Source organism: Gadus morhua, unplaced genomic scaffold (assembly GCF_902167405.1).
Source record: "Gadus morhua unplaced genomic scaffold, gadMor3.0, whole genome shotgun sequence".
Lineage (NCBI taxonomy): Eukaryota > Metazoa > Chordata > Actinopteri > Gadiformes > Gadidae > Gadus > Gadus morhua.
Genome location: NW_021963957.1, coordinates 22,501 through 43,474, shown reverse-complemented (window position 1 = coordinate 43,474; position 20,974 = coordinate 22,501). Strand labels below are relative to the sequence as shown.

At 52.1% G+C, this 20,974-nt stretch overlaps 1 protein-coding gene across 1 annotated transcript in view; it reads right to left on the bottom strand.

Moving 5' to 3' along the window:
- arap2 (ArfGAP with RhoGAP domain, ankyrin repeat and PH domain 2) overlaps positions 1-20,974 on the bottom strand; it is a gene marked incomplete at its 5' end in the record, with an annotated part of 51,815 nt that overhangs the window by 8,643 nt on the left and 22,198 nt on the right. Inside the window, 9 exon segments of the mRNA XM_030349887.1 lie at positions 1,640-1,717; positions 3,870-4,017; positions 5,335-5,440; positions 6,774-6,986; positions 7,430-7,593; positions 8,560-8,623; positions 12,609-12,801; positions 15,661-15,763; positions 19,025-19,169. Of these exon segments, the coding sequence (XP_030205747.1) occupies positions 1,640-1,717; positions 3,870-4,017; positions 5,335-5,440; positions 6,774-6,986; positions 7,430-7,593; positions 8,560-8,623; positions 12,609-12,801; positions 15,661-15,763; positions 19,025-19,169 (1,214 nt within the window).

The following is a 20,974-nucleotide window of genomic DNA, read 5'->3' as shown; positions in this document are numbered from 1 at the left end:
GGACTAACTGAGCATTCATCGCAATCACCTGGCCCCTTCACAGCCTCCAGGAGGAAAGAGACACACAAACCATAATCAGGCCGGCTCGGAGCGTCACGGCTGGCGCTCACTTTAGTCAGGGGCGCAGTGCTCTCAGAGCGGGGAACAGACAGAACAACAACAGGTCAGGGGCGCAGTGCTCTCAGAGCGGGGAACAGACAGAAGAACCACAGGGGAGAACCAGCAGGAACATAACAACAGAACAACAGAGAAGAACCAGGAGGAACCAGAACAACAGAGCAGAACCAGGAGGAACCAGGAGGAACCAGAACAACAGAGCAGAACCAGGAGGAACCAGAACAACAGAGAAGAACCAGGAGGAACCAGAACAACAGAGAAGAACCAGGAAGAACCAGAACAACAGAGAAGAACCAGGAAGAACCAGAACAACAGAGAAGAACCAAGAAGAACAAGGAGGAACCAGAACAACAGAGAAGAACCAGGAGGAACCAGAACAACAGAGAATAACCAGGAGGAACCAGAACAACAGAGAAGTACCAGAAAGAACCAGAACAACAGAGTAACCACGAGAACGGCCATAACTTAGAAACTGGTTTCAGTGTCTTTTAGGATATCAGATGTTTAATGTCTGAATAGAGACATTAACATATTAGGTATTACCATAGTGATATATACATGGTCCCCTGCACACATACACACTCTGACAAACACCATTCGGCTGTGAGGGATCATTTTAACTCCCAGCAGTAGAGAACGTTTAAATCAAACATTATTATACATTTTTCAGATGGAAATGACCCAGCCAGAGCACGAGATCGATAAACGTCTGTCCTCTCCCAGAAGCCAGCACACGACAGCGGTTCAGATTAACCGCGGCTTCCAGGTGAATAACCTTGGAGCCGATTTCTGGAACGCTGTCGGCAGCGTGGGCGAGGGGGGGGGGGGGGGGGGGGATATGGAAAATAACACAAGTTATTTCCACCGCTACCTGGAATTCAATGTACCGAACCCGACGATTTGTCCACTTATAAAATGGCTGCCACGGAGGTTAACTGAAAAAAAAAATCAATTTTCTCCGTCATCTACGGACTCCCTCCCCGTGACGGACATTCCCCACGTTCCCTCTCCCCGCATGGGAATGTTAAAGGGAAAAGTTTTGGGGCAGGATAAATTGTTGCCAAGCGCTTCTGACTCGATTTGAGACACGCTTTCGAATAACATGACGAGTCATGAAGAAGCAGAGACACAGGGGAGACCTGTGCACACACACACAGACACACCTGCACGCACACAAACACACACAGACACACCTGCAAGAAGCAGAGACGCAGGGGAGACCTGTGCACACACACACAGACACACCTGCAAGCACACAAACACACATGCACATACATGCAAGAACACACACACACAATCACACACACACACACATACACACATGCAGATAAATGCTCACACATGCAAGCAAACAAACACAATACACAAGCAAACGCAAACAGGCGCAACACACACACACAAACACAAACGAGCAAACACACACACACACACACACACAAACACGTACAAGCAAACCCACATTGACAAGCAAAGACCCCCACAGAGCAGCGGGAGGCGTGGTGGTGGACGCGAGCCAACCTACTGTGGAGTCTTTTTTCTCTTTCCAACGCGAGATGAAATTAGTCTCTCTCTCCATCTGCTGCAGCTGGTCGTCATCGACCTGCAGGTGGACACACACACACAGGAACACACACACACAGGAACACACACACACACACACACACAGGAACACACACACAGCAACACACACACACACACAGGAACACACACACACACACACACAGGAACATACACACACACACACACACACACACACACACACACACACACAGGAACACACACAGGAACACACACACACAGGAACACACACACGCACACACACACACACACAGGAACACACACACACACACACACAGGCATACACACACACACAAACGCACATACACGTACACATGCAAACACGCACACACAAACACACATACATGCACACACACACACACACACAGGCTCACACACACACAGGAACACACACACACACAGGAACACGCACACACACACACACACATACACAGGAACACATACACACAGGAACAAACACACACACACACAGGAACACACACACACACACACACACGTACACATACACACACACAGGCTCACACACACACATGCATGCATGCACATACACATTACACACACACACATATATACACACACACGCGCGCGCGCACACACACACAGACACGCACAACGTCGGTTATGAAACCAGAGGGACATTGTGGAGAACGTTGAGCTTTCATCTGAACTTCCAACAGTCCCATTTTCACAGTTTCATGAGCATTTGAATGCGGTGCCGACCAGATGAAACTGGTGCAAACGTCATCACAGGAAATAAGTATTTTCTGAAATAACAACTTTTTGTGAATACTCAATCGTCCGCGAAGCTCGCTGGATAAAAATATTCTTTATTTATTCAAACTTTTCTTCTGTTATTCATCGCAAGCAACTATGGCATGTTAGCTTGATTGTCGGGGCACACACACACACACACACACACACACACACACACACACACACACACACACACACACACACACACACACACACACACACACACACACACACACACACACACACACACTTTCTCTCTCTCCTTGGTGATAAAGGGACAAGGAGGAATGGGGACCCATCTCACTGGTTCCACCCAGGGGTACAACACAGAGGGGCCAGGCGATTGGTCGAGCCCAATGACCATGAGCCGGTCATCACCGCTGGCCTTCTAGGGTCCCCCCCTCGGAGCACTAAAGGGGGGGTACAGGCCCTAGCCTTCTAGAGTCTCCCCCTTTGAACACTAAAGGGGGGTACAGGCCCTGGCCTTCAAGGGTCCCCCCCTCTGAACACTAAAGGGGGGTACAGGCCCTGGCCTTCTAGGGTCCCCCCCTCTGTCCTCATGTGACACTAAAGGGGGGGTAGAGGCCCCTAGCCGTGCTAGGCTACCGTAGCTCCAGGTGTAGCTGCCGATAGAGTCTGTCCACGCTACCGTCAGGCTTCCAAAACGTCTTACGTTTCAATCCCTGACATGCTCCTCATCTCTCTCTCTCTCCCGTCCTCTCTCTCCCTCGCCCTAACAGCGGATTTTGCTATTTCTAGTTGACTGCGATGGCTTAACTTTTTTTTTCATTTTACACTTACTAATGCAAAATGATTTGAATAGTGATGAGTGTGCAGTAAGCAGCGCAGGAACCTGCTGTCGTGTAGTTAAATCGGTACGTCACTCAAAATCTAAAACGACGGTCTCTCTCTCTCTCTCTCTCTCTCTCTCTCTCTCTCTCTCTCTCTCTCTCTCTCTCTCTCTCTCTCTCTCTCTCTCTCTCTCTCTCTCTCTCTCTCTCTCTCTCTCTCTCTCTCTCTCTCTCTCTCTCTCTCTCTCTCTCTCTCTCTTTCCGTTTTGCATTTAGTTACCGGGTTATATCTGGATATATAAAACCCCAAATGTTCTGCGTAAACAAGTTGCCCACGACAGTTAAACCTGTGTCGCGGTATCGATATGTTTTATATTTGTCTAGTGTGCGTGTGCCTTGACGGACACGGCTGCGAGCAGAGACAGGATGGTGGGTGAAATAGGAAGGGAACATCGTGAAGCGCCGAAACCCCCCGCCCCCGCATCACGAGCTGCTTACATTGTTTAACTTTCCCTCTTAGTTTCACTTTCTCTTTTAGTTTCACTTTCAGTTTCACTTTCACTTTCGGTACGACAACATTGGCACGGCACGCCCCGCACAGCGGGAACCATCGCCGAGCGAGAGCCTCACGTTGAAGAGCGTGACGTAGTTGTTGATGAGGTCTCGCACCACCGCCACCTCCCGGGCGGTCTGGCCCTGGGTCTGGAAGAGACAGGGGGAGAAGACCGCCGCCAGACGCTCAGCGGACATCTGGTTGAGCTGGGAGCACTGCTGGATCCTGGAGGAGGAGCAGGAGGAGCAGGGGGAGAAGGAGGAGGAGGAGGGGGAGAGGGAGGAGGAGGAGGGGGAGGGAGGAGGAGCAGGAGGAGCAGGGGGAGAAGGAGGAGGAGGAGAAGGAGGAGGAGGAGGAGGAGGAGGAGAGGAGGTGGAGGAGGAGGAGGAGGAGGAGGAGGAGGAGCAGGGGGAGAAGGAGGAGGAGGAGGAGGAGGATGTATATGTACACATTTCTAATGAACCATTTATACATTTGCCATGCACTTTGAATTAAATTGAGTCGAATTGAAAGATAGACAGAGAAAGACAGAGAGAGAGAGAGAGAGAGAGAGAGAGAGAGAGAGAGAGAGAGAGAGAGAGAGAGAGAGAGAGAGAGAGAGAAATACCAGGGAGGGAGAGTGAGGGGCAGAGAGTGATTGAGAAACTGAGAGAGAGACAGAAACAGCGTAATCCTTGGTAGCCATGCTGCCAGTATACAAACCACACTCACACAGACTCATCTAATCCATACACCAAATGCAAACACAAGCACCCAGGAAGACGCACATACACCCACACAACACACACTCTCAGACACACTCGTAAACACAAACACACACACACACACACACTTGAAGAGCTTAATCAGATGCAACAGTGGGGCTCTGTCCAATTCCAGCAAAACACCCAATTAGCTCCTCTGCAAACAATCCCCGTCCAGATCATCCCTCCCTCCCTCCCCCTCCCTCCCTATTCCACCTCTCCCCCGCCTCTCTCTCCCGTCTCCCTCTCTTTGCTTCGCCCTCTCTCCCTCTCCCTGTCTCTGTCTCTGTCTCTGTCTCTGTCTCTCTCTCTCTCTCTCTCTCTCTCTCTCTCTCTCTCTCTCTCTCTCTCTCTCTCTCTCTCTCTCTCTCTCTCTCTCTCTCTCTCTCTCTCTCTCTCTCACTCCCTCTCTCCCTCTCAGATCATTACCATAATGCCGCCTAATCACCAGCGCCTTAGCTTTCTCAGGGACTCACGTGCACTCCAATAAGTACGTGCACCAAAAACCCCCACAAAGATTCAAAGTATTTGTGTCACAACGTCAGCGTGTGTGTGTGTGTGTGTGTGTGTGTGTGTGTGTGTGTGTGTGTGTGTGTGTGTGTGTGTGTGTGTGTGTGTGTGTGTCGTGTGTGTCCGTGTGTCCGTGTGTCTGTGTGTGTGTGTGCTTGTGTGTGTGTGTCTCGGTATCGGTGTGCGTGTTGATATTTATGTTTGTCTATTTGAGCTTGTATAATTCAGTGTGTTCATATATTTGTATCTGCGTGCGTGCGTGCGTGCGTGTGTGCGTGCGTGTTTGTACCTGTACAGGTGTTGCAGCAGGGCCTCCAGGGTGAAGCGGTTGATCTTGGGCAGGTTGTCGATGAAGGTGGAGTACTTCCTCACCCTCCGCCCCTCGTCTTCCTCGTCTGTAAACAGGAAGTGGTTCTTCATCAGGTCTGATCCGCGTTTCCGCTGAGCGGTCGAGGGAAACGGACTGTAACACGAGGTCCCTGTTAGACCCGCCCTGAAGCAGCTGTAGCAGCAGCCAGCGCAGTGTGTGGCTGCTGTTGAGTGGTTGCCTGGTTGAATCATCCAAACAGATGTTCACATGTTCACCACCACCATGTGGGACACATCGCTCTGTGGAGAACGGATCAGAAGCAAACCAACGGTCTGATCCGCTGCCTGGAACACACCATGGGGGGCTGTGGTCTCTGGGGCACCGGACCCTCACTACTGCATTTATGGTTTATCAGAGAGAGGAGAGAGGGGGGGGGGGGGAGAGAGAGAGAGAGAGAGAGAGAGAGAGAGAGAGAGAGAGAGAGAGAGAGAGAGAGAGAGAGAGCATAGGCTAACGTGTAATCGGTAATCGCGACTGTGGGAATAATAAATGGTACACTTAGCAGAAGCAATTAAATGTAAAAAGTCCAGCAGTGGAGCTGATTACAGTGAAGTAGAGGAGAAACAAAACTCTTGGACTTAATAATAGCCACAAGGACTTTTATTTATCCAATTATATGGAGGATTGCCCTTTCTACACCAGCCTCGTGGAGTCCATTGTTTTTCATTTTGTCGCCTTTTAGATTAAACATCACATACTTTACGAGTGTACAGTTAATTGCATCCTGTGTACTTTATGTTAACTTAATTTGTTCACTACTTGCTAGCCTATGCCATTTACAAACATAGTGAATAATCTGTGCATGGGTTTCCAGGCTTTCTCTGGTCTTTGTATCACTACACATTGCCCTGTGAACCCTCCCCAGTATGATCAGTGACCCAAACCACACATTACTGTGGTCTTTAAAACCAGACGAAACACTAAAGATCCTGTGATCCAACCCCAAGGTCCACCACCTTCCTGTAGGATCAACAACACACACCTCAGCTCACTGTCCATCCCCTACCTGCTCCTCAGTCACACGCACCTCAGCTCACTGTCCATCCCCTACCTGCTCCTCAGTCACACGCACCTCAGCTCACTGTCCATCCCCTACCTGCTCCTCAGTCACACGCACCTCAGCTCACTGTCCATCCCCTACCTGCTCCTCAGTCACACGCACCTCAGCTCACTGTCTAACCCCAACCTGCTCCTCAGTCACCTCAGCTCACTGTCTAACCCCTACCTGCTCATGAGGACCAGACCCAGTAGGGTCCAGTCCCCAGACCCACCCAGAGAGGAGACCAGTAGGGTACTGGTCCCCAGACCCAGTAGGGTACTGGTCCCCAGCTGTAGTAGGGTCCCGGTCCCAGACCCACCCAGAGAGGAGACCCAGTAGGGGTAGAGCTCCTTGGTCAGCAGGGCGTCCTCGGTGCGGTCCAGGAAGCCCCTCAGGGCCTGGGCCACGTCCTCCAGACGGTGGTCCCTCTGGTGCAGCTTCACCAGCCGCGCGTCACAGCTGAACTCCTCCAGGAGCTGGGACACCCGGACCGGGTCGCCCCGCGCCTCGTAGACCCCCACCTGGTTCAGACCTGGGGGCCGGGGGAGAGAGAGAGAGAGAGAGAGAGAGAGAGAGAGAGAGAGAGAGAGAGAGAGAGAGAGAGAGAGACACAGACAGACAAACAGACAGACAGACAGACAGACAGACAGACAGACAGACAGACAGACAGACAGACAGACAGACAGACAGACAGACAGACAGACAGACAGACAGACAGACAGAGAGAGAGAGAGACAGGGAGAGAGAGAGAGAGACAGGGAGAGAGAGAGAGAGAGACAGGGAGAGAGAGAGAGAGAGACAGGGAGAGAGAGAGAGATTCTGTGACAGCTGCGTGTTGGTCTTCCTCCCCTGATATTAAACCCAGTGTTGCGGTCTCCTCTAATGTGAGGGTACGGTTCAGCTCTGACAGGCTTCAGGCTCTCAGCCTGCAGCCTGCAGGAGGACAGTGAGGAGGAACCAGAGGAACCAGCTCACCATGCTGCGTGACGAAGGCGATGCAGCTGTCCACCGCGATGGGGACGGCGTTCTTACTGAGCTGCTGGTCGCCCAGCGCCCGGCCGTCCCGCCCCGCCGCCCGCGTGAGCGCCACCAGCCACAGTTCGAAGTCCACGCCGTTGAACCCATGGACATACACCGTCCTGCCACGCACGGGTAGGAACACGAGGAGAAACAGGAGGAGGAACACGAGGAGGAACACCAGGAGAAACACCAGGAGAAACAGGAGGAGAAACACCAGGAGAAACACCAGGAGAAACAGAAGGTGAAACAGGAGAAGGAACACCAGGAGAAACAGGAGGAGAAACAGGAGGAGAAAAACCAGGAGAAACACCAGGAGAAACACCAGGAGAAACAGGAGGAGAAACAGGAGGAGAAACAGGAAGAGGAACACCAGGGGAAACACCAGGAGAAACAGGAGGAGAAACAGGAGGAGAAAAAGGAGGAGAATAGGAGGAGAAACACCAGGAGAAACAGGAGGAGAAACAGGAGGAGAAACACCAGGGAGAAACACCGGGAGAAACACCAGGAGAAACACCAGGAGAAACACCAGGAGAAACAGGAGGAGAAACAGGAGGAGAAACAGGAGGAGAAACAGGAGGAGAAACACCAGGAGAAACACCAGGAGAAACAGGAGGAGAAACACCAGGAGAAACACCAGGAGAAACACCAGGAGAAACAGGAGGAGAAACACCAGGAGAAACACCAGGAGGAACAGGAGGAGAAACACCAGGAGAAACACCAGGAGAAACACCAAGAGAAACAAAAGGAGAAATGCACAACTCAGCTTTATCTTAACGCTCATAGATACATAGTTGGAGCCGATACTGTGCTTAAGGCTAACTCCAGAGTCCTTAGTAAATGTAATGTGTTCACCGTTTAGCATTCGTCTTTAGTGTTAGGCAGCATTAATAGTAACACGTATTAAGACGGGCGTCTGAACCCTCTCGGGTGCATTCCAGGTAAACATCTGCCACTTGATTTCCTAAACGCGTTCACACGTCAGCTGTCAGACGCAAACCCCTAATGAGGAACTTAACTTGTCAAAACCTTTAAAAGGGAATCCATTCCTACACCCTCAGATTGGCCAATTATCCCGATCGACATACCTTCCACTCTCCACCATGAGCAGGACCTTGATCTTCTCCTCACCTTCGCTATGTGTGGAGACAGCTGTGGAGCAGACAGAGTAGGCGGCGGTGGTGTTAAAGTGGAGAAGGTATTTATTTATATCAGCTTTAATCGCAGCTAGACTCTGACTGGTGCTTCCACCTCTCAGAGGCACTGGGGTCTCTGGGCGGGCCGCATTCAGCTTCCTGCCGCAAAGTCAGTGACATGCGGCGGTCTTCATAATGTGAAGATTATCTTCTGTACAAAGGGAGGTATTCGAGATGTTCCTCAACTTGTCTACCTCCTCCATCATGTTGTTTTGACCGTCATCAGAAATGAAAAATGGCAGGAATCCCTAAGGGGTCCATCGATCTCCTGAGGGTGCGGTAGGGTTTGGGGAGATTTGATATAAGGTGTGGTAGCGAGTCCCACTCTGTGCCTTCAGCAGAGACGTACAGTTCAGGTTTCACAGCCGTAGAGGTGTTTAAAGGCCTGACGTGTGTTTGTGGACGCTCCGTGTCACTCAGGCCTTAGAGCAGAGGTGTTTAAAGGCCTGACGTGTGTTTGTGGACGCTCCATGGCACTCAGGCCTTAGAGCAGAATGGACCTCAGAGAAGCCAGCAGCAGGACACAATAAGTGGCGATAAGGTACCGACAAAGACTACAGCAAAGTAGAAATCACAGCTGACAAAAATAGAGACGATATATATATAAATATGTTCTGTCATGCAGTTAAATTGCACTTTAAGATCGTGTTTGACATTTCAAGTCAATCACTTCGCAATTTTCTCCCCAACGAGAAAGCTCGACATTTTATTTCCTCCCGGTGTGACGAAGAGGACGACGGTTATGCGCTGGAGACGCAGCAAGCGCTGGCTTCACTTGAAGGCCCTATTCCATTCTGCGTGAGTCAATCAGGCTGAGTAATATATAGAACGCTGCGTCTAGACAGTGGAGCAGCATCTGTACCTTAAGACAGAGACGTGGCTCCGCGAGACAAAGCCTGCAGAACAGAAAGTCCAGTTCCGTCTCTCAGCGCGTAGCCAAGTGATGGAGCAAACATCATTAAGGCTGTACCAAACTTTAAGCATTTAAAGGTTTTAAAGATTAAATCACGTTATAGGGTGTTTATGAAACGGTAAGGTACCTTCCTATGAACTCCAGTAGATGATGAAGAGCATCAGGTTTGTAATGGTTTTGCATAGAATCAGACCTTGATGTAGACCTCACAGCAGATTACACAGTGGTTACATACATCTCCTCTCCTTGAAGCCTCTAAAGAGTTCAAAGCATTGTTAGTTGTGCGGTCTGCATGCAGGATGTAACAGTCAGCCAGTGATCAGTCTGTTTTACGATGAATACTACCCTCCAGCAACGTGGCACTCGATACTTATGTTGTTAAACAGAGAATGATTAATTTATGGTTGGCTTTTACAGCGAGCCGTGATGTTGTTTCTTTATTAGTTACACTTTCAAAGAATCACGACAGCATCAAGCAACCTCTACCTCCGATACGACTGAAAAATGAAGGATAAATGAAAAATAGATCAACCAAAGAAAATGACATTTTCCTGAAGAGACTAATTAAAGTTTTACAGTATTATGGGAAATATCATTTCACTGTCAGAAAGCCAAACGCTGTCAGCTCAACTCAAGGTTGAGCGCTGAAAGGTTGAAACCTGTTAATTTCAGAGCATTGTGCGAGCTAACAGCTAAATGAGCCGGTGTGACAGCCTTATGACGACCACACAAAACCTCTGTCTCCTCGTCCTCGCCTCCTCTCCGTGATTTGAAACGTGTTATTCAGTGAGGCGTGGGTCACAAAGGCCCAAGGCTGACTGTTGTTGGAGCTCAGACACCACAGAATGACTCCTCCGTCGGGGGGTCAGAGGGCAAACAAACCCAACCGACACGCCAAACACCTCAAACAGACTGTTTGGTGTTTTGAATCCTGATTTCTGATAAACGGATTCATATATTCTTCAACTTCGACTATTGTTTTCATATCTTCTCTTATTCTTATTGTTCCGTCCTCACGGCGAGCGAACCTCACCTGGCCGGTTGTCACGGGCTACCTGTCCCTGAGAGAGTCCCCCCAGCACAAAGGTTCAGGGCCGTTGTAGCCTCGACCAGAGACTCCCTTCTGGCTCGGCCAGCCGTTCTCAGGCGTGTCAGACCTGGCCTCTAAATGACGGCCATATGGGGCCTCTTGGCGGGAAAGGGATCGGGCAGCCATTTTGTTCCATTTGGCTCCGACAGTCTGCTGTGAGCAGATCAGAGCGGGGCCTTAACCCTTCAGCGCCCCCGCTGGGTCCAGGGAGGGGGGGCTTCTGATGCCGACACCGGGGCACTGAGTGTGTTTACTCTCCACAACCGTTTCCCCCAAAAAAATTAAAATCAATCAAACTCAAAAAATAATTCTAGCGTTGCTGAGCTACGTTTTAAACTTTACTGTCATTCTGGTCGGGAAATTGTTTGACATTATCAACGTCAGAAGATCAAAGCCCGCACCCCCTCAAGCCAGCGAGGATGTTTTCGTTCACATCTTTTCTTTCTTTCCGATCCCATTTGTTTCAACAATGGCGCTTACAGCTGAGCACAGAGACACAGAGAGAAGGCTCAAGACACCAAGGGAGTCCCTTACAGCACTGAGTCTATACAGCAGTGAGTCTATACAGCAGTGAGTCTGTACAGCAGTGAGTCTGTACAGCAGTGAGTCTATACAGCAGTGAGTCTATACAGCAGTGAGTCTATACAGCAGTGAGTCTATACAGCAGTGAGTCTGTACAGCAGTGAGTCTGTACAGCAGTGAGTCTGTACAGCAGTGAGTCTATACAGCAGTGAGTCTATACAGCAGTGAGTCTGTACAGCAGTGAGTCTATACAGCAGTGAGTCTATACAGCAGTGAGTCTATACAGCAGTGAGTCTATACAGCACTGAGTCTATGCAGCACTGAGTCTATGCAGCACTGAGTCTATGCAGCACTGAGTCTATACAGCAGTGAGTCTATACAGCAGTGAGTCTATACAGCAATGAGTCTATACAGCAGTGAGTCCATGCAGCAGTGAGTCCGTACAGCAGTGAGTCCGTACAGCAGTGAGTCCGTACAGCAGTGAGTCCGCACAGCAGTGAGTCCGCACAGCAGTGAGTCCGCACAGCAGTGAGTCTATACAGCAGTGAGTCTATACAGCAGTGAGTCCGTACAGCAGTGAGTCCGTACAGCAGTGAGTCTGTACAGCAGTGAGTCTGTACAGCAGTGAGTCTATACAGCAGTGAGTCTATGCAGCAGTGAGTCTATGCAGCAGTGAGTCTATGCAGCAGTGAGTCTATACAGCAGAGAGTCTATACAGCAGTGAGTCTATACAGCAGTGAGTCTATACAGCAGTGAGTCTATACAGCAGTGAGTCTATGCAGCAGTGAGTCTATGCAGCAGTGAGTCTATACAGCAGAGAGTCTATACAGCAGTGAGTCTATACAGCAGTGAGTCTATACAGCAGTGAGTCTATGCAGCAGTGGGTCTATACAGCAGTGAGTCTATACAGCAGTGAGTCTATGCAGCAGTGAGTCTATACAGCAGAGAGTCTATACAGCAGTGAGTCTATACAGCAGTGAGTCTATGCAGCAGTGAGTCTATGCAGCAGTGAGTCTATACAGCAGAGAGTCTATACAGCAGTGAGTCTGTACAGCAGTGAGTCTGTACAGCAGTGAGTCTATGCAGCAGTGAGTTAATACAGCGTGTTCAGGACTCTTTCTGGGGTTAGGGCCGTGGCTCTTTACCCCACAGCACCCAATCCACCTTCAGAGGAGGTAATGAAGCCAGAAGAGGGAACAAATGGTCTCTCCAGCCTCGACGACGTGAATGTCTTCCTCAAACATGATCAGCTATGATTATGGAAACTCGTCTCAGCTCTTCAAAGAACGTCTGAAGTTATCACGCTTCATATTGATCAGCCCTTTTTTTAACAGGAAATAAGCAAACAGAGAGTCTGTCTTTACATTTTTAGGGAGAGCGAGGAGAATGAGTGGAAGAGGAAGGGGCGGGACTTACTGAGCTCCTGGAGCTGTCTGAGCTGAAGCTCCGCCTCCGACCCCTCCCCCGAGCTGTAGTTGAGGGCGGAGCCGGCCAGGGCGAACCAACCGACTCTCCAGTGGTAGAGGTCATGACCCTCCCTGTAGTGGAGCCGACCAAACAGCTCGCAGTCTCCGCCCAGCATACCCTCCACCGACGACGGCACGAAGCACTGCGCAAGAACACACAACCACACACACGCACACACACAACCACACACAGACACAAACAACCACAAACGCACGTACGCACACACACAACCACACACAACCACAAACGCGCGCACGCAAACAACCACACACAAACAAACACCGCCACACACACACAAACACACGAACGCACACAACCACACTCAGACACACAAAACCACACACACACACACACACACACATACGCACGCACGCATACAATCACACATAGACACACACACACACACACACACACACACACACACACACACACACACACACACACACACACACACACACACACACACACACAAACGCAACAACACACATAGGAAATCAATAAAAATAACATAAATAAATAAAATAAAGTCATCAACCAATTAATGGAGAAGGAAGAGGTTGTTTCAAACTAAGACCAGAACGGTCCAGGGGCTCTGAGCTGGCCTCCGACAGAAGGTCCGGTACAAAGCACTAATCCAGTCTCCGTAGACCCCCTGGAACGGGACTACCTAACCCTCTCCCCCTGACCCTGACCCCTGACCCTAACCCCTCTCCCCCTGACCCTGACCCCTGACCCTAACCCCTCTCCCCCTGACCCTAACCCCTCTCCCCCTGACCCTAACCCCTCTCCCCCTGACCCCTCTCCCCCTGACCCTGACCCCTCTCCCCTGACCCTAACCCCTCTCCCCCTGACCCTAACCCCTCTCCCCCTGACCCTGACCCCTGACCCTAACCCTCTCCCCCTGACCCTGACCCTAACCCCTCTCCCCTGACCCTGACCCCTGACCCTAACCCCTCTCCCCCTGACCCTGACCCCTGACCCTAACCCCTCTCCCCCTGACCCTAACCCCTCTCCCCCTGACCCTGACCCTAACCCCTCTCCCCCTGACCCTGACCCCTGACCCTAACCCCTATCCCCCTGACCCTGACCCCTCTCCCCCTGACCCTGACCCCTGACCCTAACCCCTCTCCCCCTGACCCTAACCCCTGACCCTAACCCCTCTCCCCCTGACCCTGACCCCTCTCCCCCTAACCCCCTGACCCTGACCCCTCTCCCCCTGACCCTGACCCCTGACCCTAACCCCTCTCCCCCTGACCCTAACCCCTCTCCCCCTGACCCTAACCCCTCTCCCCCTGACCCTAACCCCTCTCCCCCTAACCTGGCCCCTGACCCTAACCCCTCTCCCCCTGACCCTGACCCCTGACCCTAACCCCTCTCCCCCTGACCCTGACCCCTCTCCCCCTAACCCTAACCCCTCTCCCCCTGACCCTGACCCTAACCCCTGACCCTGACCCCTGACCCTAACCCCTCTCCCCCTGACCCTAACCCCTCTCCCCCTGACCCTAACCCCTCTCCCCCTGACCCTAACCCCTCTCCCCCTGACCCTAACCCCTGACCCTGACCCTGACCCCTGACCCTAACCCCTCTCCCCCTGACCCTAACCCCTCTCCCCCTGACCCCTCTCCCCCTGACCCTGACCCCTGACCCTAACCCTAACCCCTGACCCCTCTCCCCCTGACCCTAACCCCTCTCCCCCTGACCCTAACCCCTCTCCCCCTGACCCTGACCCCTCTCCCCCTGACCCTGACCCCTGACTCTAACCCCTCTCCCCCTGACCCTGACCCCTGACCCTAACCCTAACCCCTGACCCTGCTCCCCCTGACCCTGACCCTAACCCTGACCCCGCTCCCCCTGACCCCTGACCCTAACCCTAACCCCTGACCCTGCTCCCCCTGACCCTGACCCTAACCCTGACCCCGCTCCCCCGCTCCCCCTGACCCTAACCCCTCTCCCCCTGACCCTGACCCCTGACCCTAACCCCTCTCCCCCTGACCCTAACCCCTCTCCCCATGACCCTGACCCCTCTCCCCCTGACCCCTCTCCCCCTGACCCTGACCCCTGACCCTAACCCCTCTCCCCCTGACCCTGACCCCTGACCCTAACCCTAACCCCTGACCCTGCTCCCCCTGACCCTGACCCTAACCCTGACCCCGCTCCCCCGCTCCCCCTGACCCTAACCGCTAACCCCGACCCTAACCCTAACCCCTGACCCTCACCCCTGACCCTGCTCTGGGCAGACGTCTGCTCAACAAACAGGGTGTTTGTTGAGCAGACAAACACCCCCCGCCCCCCACCTGCAGGAACACGAGTCAGGGGGAACCTGATTACAGGAGGCTGTCAGCGAGAAGGAGGGGCAGCACGGCCCCCCACCTCAGAGCCTCCGCAGGGACGCCCACACACGCTGGGGGGGGGTACATGGGGCTCTGTGTGTGTAAGTACATGGATGTGTGTGTGTGTGTGTGTGTGTGTGTGTGTGTGTGTGTGTGTGTGTGTGTGTGTGTGTGTGTGTGTGTGTGTGTGTGTGTGTGTGTGTGTGCTTCAAAAGGGCAACAGAACAATAAAGCTGCAGTAATGGCCCCACTCTATCGGAGGGCTCCACAGGGGCATTGTGGGAAAACGGGTTTTCCCCCAACGCCCCTTCATTATAACTCCTCCAGTGAAAGACCCCCGCAGCACGGCCCCCAGGGGCCCCCATTAGTCCATCCATCAACCAGACCGCTCCACAGAACACGTATCCAACCTTCATACTTTTACCAAATCCAGTCCTACTATGAGTCCATTATTCATTGATTATCAGAACAGTAATCAATCCGTCCTTTCAGTCGTCGGTTGAGGATGCTACGTCGATAGCATACGGTTAGATTAGGTAACCTGACTGAGTGAACCAATCAGGTGGGGCCTCAGGTCGTTGGGAGGGGCTCCGGTGTCTCCAGCCAGGGGATGGACGGACGGACGGACGGACGGGTGAGGAGGGGGGAGCTACGGCACTCTGAGCCCTCACCTTGCTGAGGGCCTGCAGCCAATCCTGTCGGGTGTCCAGGGTCTCTGCACCAATCACGTACACCCTCTCGGTCTGCAGGTACAGCCCCAGTGTGAACACCGCCCTGATTGGTGAGAGAGAGAGAGAGAGAGGTGATGGAGGTCATTCTCTTACTGGTTAAGACTTGCTGCCAACCGACACTCGTTTGTGTGTATGTGTGTGTGTGTGTGTGTGTGTGTGTGTGTGTGTGTGTGTGTGTGTGTGTGTGTGTGTGTGTGTGTTGTTGTTGTTTAGGGCAGGGAGTCACACTGGGGGGGTCGCGACCTCAGAGTGATGCTCTCCTCTCAGCACTAGGGAACACTGGGGGGGGGGGGGGGGGGTACCTGGCCTCACTTATACACACACACACACTAACACACACACACACACACACACACACACACACACACACACACACACACACACACACACACACACACACACACACACACACACACACTAATACACACACACACACACACTAACACACACACACTCACACACACAAAAGCAAACAGGTTCATAAGGCCAGCTGTTGTGGAGATGCTTGTTAGAAGAGGTCCCGGGAGAGAGAGAGAGAGAGAGAGAGAGAGAGAGAGAGAGAGAGAGAGAGACAGAGAGAGACAGAGAGAGAGAGAGAGAGAGAGAGAGAGAGAGAGAGAGAGAGAGAGAGAGAGAGAGAGAGAGAGAGAGAGAGCACAGGAATCTGTTGGACAACTATTAAATGATGGTAAACACGAGCTAGGAAAGAACAGTGAAAGGGCAAGTGTGTGTGTGCGTGCGAAGCATGCGTGTGTGCGAGCATGTGTTTGTGTGTGCCTGCGGTTGTGTGTCTGTGTGTGAGAGCGCATGTGTTTGTGCACATTTCTCCATTCCCAAGATCAGTCAGGATTTTCCGTTGACTTGGCAAACATTTCACCTGGCATGAGTTGAAAGACAAAGCCTTGATGAACAATAAATAATGTGTTGATGGGCCCAGGCTCAGGGTTCACCCTCACACATCAGAAAGCTTACTGTACTTTAATACCCACGTTTAACCTGGGCCTGCCAATGAGATCACTAGAGCCTAGAGTGTGTGTGTGTGTGTGTTTGTGTGTCTGTGTGTGAGTGCAGTTGTGTATGTGTGTGTGTGTGTGTATGTATGGGTATGTGTTCTTATATGTGTGAGTGTGTTTCTGTGTGTGTGTGTGTGTGTGTGTGTGTGTGTGTGTGTGTGTGCGTGTGGTTTGAGTATCAGTGTTCGTGGGCAGCAATGTTTGAAAGAGAAGTTTACAACGATTCAAAGTCATGAAAAAGAGAATAATCATGAAAGAGTTTGAATCAGAGAGAGAAGGCGGGCTCTCCACAGGGGTCAGAGGTCACCATCGCCCTCCCAACGCTCTTGCCCAGAGCCAGACACACAAAGAGCGCTCTGACATCATCAAAGAGCGCCGCGGCAGCGCCGGACGCACTACCGCCAAGCCCATGGGGAGCGCGGGGTGCGTGTGCGAGCACGCGTGTGTGTGTGTGTCCACACGCGTGTGTGTGTGTGTCCACACGCGTGTGTGTGTGTGTGTCCACACGCGTGTGTGTGTCCACATGCGCGTGTGTGTGTGTCCACATGCGCGTGTATGTGTGTGTGTCCACACGCGTGCGTGTGTGTGTCCACATGCGCGTGTGTGTGTGTGTCCACATGCGCGTGTATGTGTGTGTGTCCACACGCGTGTGTGTGTGCGGCCACACGCGTGTGTGTGTGTGTCCACGCGCGTTTGTGTGTGTCCACATGCGCGTGTGTGTGTGTCCACGCGCGTGTGTGTGTGGCCACACGCGTGTGTGTGTGTGTGTGTCCACCCGTGTGTGTGTGTGGGGCCACACGCGTGTGTGTGTGTGTGTGTCCACCCGTGTGTGTGTGTGTGCAGCAGGTGTAGCCGTACCTTACAGCGTCCGCGGCTGCAAACGAAATAATTAACAGAATGAACAAAAGAAAGGGGAGGGGAGGGGGGGTGCCCCCTGTGGCCATACGATTGGCCGCGGCCGGCCGGGGGGGGGCGTCGTCTGCATCTGTTCAATATTCATGAGCCCCACAGCGTGTAGGTGAGGTGGACCACCTGCTGGGAACGTATAGACGACTTTCAGGGGACCTCTGACCGGCTTCAGAGGCAGAGTGGGGGGGGGGGGGGAGCACAGACACACACACACACACACAAACACACAGACACACACACATACACACACACACACACACACAGACGCAGACACAGACACACACACACACAGACTCGATCACAATCGTAAACCACCACACACACGCTCCCACACACCCACACTAACACACACACACATATGGACATTGAGACTAACACACACACACACACTCTCGTGTGCCCCCCCATACTGCTCCTCCCGGTGGCGTTGGCGTTGACCTGAGGCCAGCGGCCTGATGTGTGCGTGATGGAGGATAAACACCACCTATCATCAGAGCCCCCCCCCCCCCAGCCCCCACACGCTGCCCAACATCTGCTGATGTCAGCAACCGGCTGGCTGGCATGACGCACACACAAACACACACACTGACGCACACAAATAGAAACGCACAAACAAACACAAACTGACAAACATACACACAAGCACACATACTGACAAACACAAACAGAATCCCAAAAACACTGACGCACACACACACACACACACACACAAACACACACACTGACGCACACAAACAGAAACGCACAAACAAACACACACTGACACTAACACACAATAACACACACACTGACGCACACACACACACACACACAGCTCACTCTATTCTCTGGGTTCCGTGGTTTAATCATCGGAGTGCGAGACACAAACTTTCTGGTTTTATTTTTATTTCTTTTTATGTCTCCGCAGACGCTCTTTATGTCTTCTGTGCTGTTTATGTTGACGAATCATAAAGCATAACGAGGAGGGGGGGGGGGGAGTTGTAATGGAAGGAGGGGGATATGTTGAGGGGGCCGAGGTATGATGGGTGAGTTATGATGCGGGGGGGGGGGGGCATTATAGAGGGGGGGTATGTTGGGGGGGTGCTCTGGCGCTGCTGTTTGACGAGTTAATGGATATATGGCCGCCCCGATAAAGAGCAGAAAGGACAATGTATGTGTCCGTGTGTGTGTGTGTGTGTCCGTGTGTGTGTGTGTGTGTGTGTGTGTCCGTGTGTGTGTGTGTGTGTGTGTGTGTGTGTGTGTGTGTGTGTGTGTGTGTGTGTGTGTGTGTGTGTGTCCGTGTGTGTGTGTGTGTCCGTGTGTGTGTGTGTGTGTGTGTCCGTGTGTGTGTGTGTGTGTGTGTCCGTGTGTGTGTGTGTGTGTGTGTGTGTGTGCGCTCCTACCCGGCCCCGGTCATCGTCTCCGTGTCGCTGACCGTCATGCTGCCCACCTGGCTGACGTCCACTCGGCCGATGGGGGTGGGGCTTCGCTCGTTGTCATAGTAACTGAGGAATCCGCTCTCCAAAGTGCACCAGCGCTTCGACATGTCTGGAAATCACACACAGACACACACACACACACACACACATAAACACACAAACACACACAAACACACACACACAAGCACGTGCACCACACACACACACACTCACACGCATACACAGGCACACACACGCGCACAAACAAACACACACGCATGCGCGCGCACCACACACACGCACACAGAAGTAATTTATTATGCGTTGGCAGGCGGCATGTGGTCTGCAATGATTGAACATTCTACATTACAGTGAGAGTGCTTTACTACAGTACACACTCTGACAGGATCCTCAAGATGATCAAAACCTTGATCCACAGAATCCAGAGACCAGAGAGAACCGCACGGCTGAGCCCAGAGATGCATGAGAACACAGACACACAACCCAGACACACAACCGCACAGGAGCAGTGTGTGCCCGGCTGAAACCCACTCCAGTGTTGGGTGTTAATAGTCTTCAAGACTCCAGCAGCTTTCAATCAAGCAAGCTGATTGGTGGAGGAAGCCGGGAGCCAAACGACAGCCTCGTATTTCATGACTGTGTGATTCTGTGATTAGCGTAGCCAATGAGCATGAAGTTCACCCAAACACACACACGCTTACTGCCTCCTCAAAGTCACTCTGCCACCTGTCACACAGCCACATCCAGCACAGCAAACTCAGGTAATCGCATGTGTGTGTGTGTGTGTGTGTGTGTGTGGGTGTGTGTGGGTGTGAGTGTCTGAGACTTTCACATGCTCTAGAAGATGTATCTCTGTAACACAAACACACAACCACACACGCACATGCAAACAGACACACACACACCAGGTCTTGTCCCCACCAACTCCAGAAGTTCATGAGTCATGATGTGGCCTCATGAATATGCAGATGAGGCGTCAGCGGGTCTCCTAATGAGACCGAGACGGGGGGGGACACCTGGCTGTGCATCTGCCTCCTCTCTTCCTGTTTCCAATTACTTTAATATACATACATTTTATTTTACTCTTCAGACTCCTTCCTAAATACCTTTCTCTGAAACGCATGAATTCACCGCCAAGTAATCCCCCAGACACCCCGGGTAAATACACAGCTTCACACTCTCTGTCTCTCACTCTCTGTCTGTCACTCTCTATGTCTCACTCTCTGTCTGTCACTCTCTGTGTCTCACTCTCTGTCTGTCACTCTCTATGTCTCACTCTCTGTCTGTCATTCTCTGTGTCTCACTCTCTGTCTGTCACTCTTTGTGTCTCACTCTCTGTCTGTCACTCTTTGTGTCTCACTCGCTGTCTGTCACTCTCTATGTCTCACTCTCTGTCTGTCATTCTCTGTGTCTCACTCTCTGTCTGTCTCTCTTTGTGTCTCACTCTCTGTCACTCTCTATGTCTCACTCTCTGTCTGTCACTCTATCCATGTCTCTCACTCTCCATGTCTCTCACTCTCCATGTCTCACTCTCTGTGTTGGTCTCTCTTTGTCTCACTCTCTCCATGTATCACCCACTATATGTCTCACTCTCACCATGTCTTACCCTCTATATGTCTCACCCCGTTATATGTCTCACTCCCACGATGTCTCACTCTATCCAAGTCTCACTCTCATCATGTCTCACTCTATCCACGTCTCACTCTCCCCATGTCTCACCCGCTCTATGCTTCACTCGTGCCATGTCTCACTCACTCCATGTCTCACTCTCCCCATGTCTCACCCGCTCTATGCTTCACTCTTGCCATGTCTCACTCACTCCACGTCTCACTCTCCCCATTTCTCACCCGCCCTATGTCTCTATGTCTCTCGCTCTCTTGGTCTCTCTCTAATTCACCCAGCGACAGTAACGGT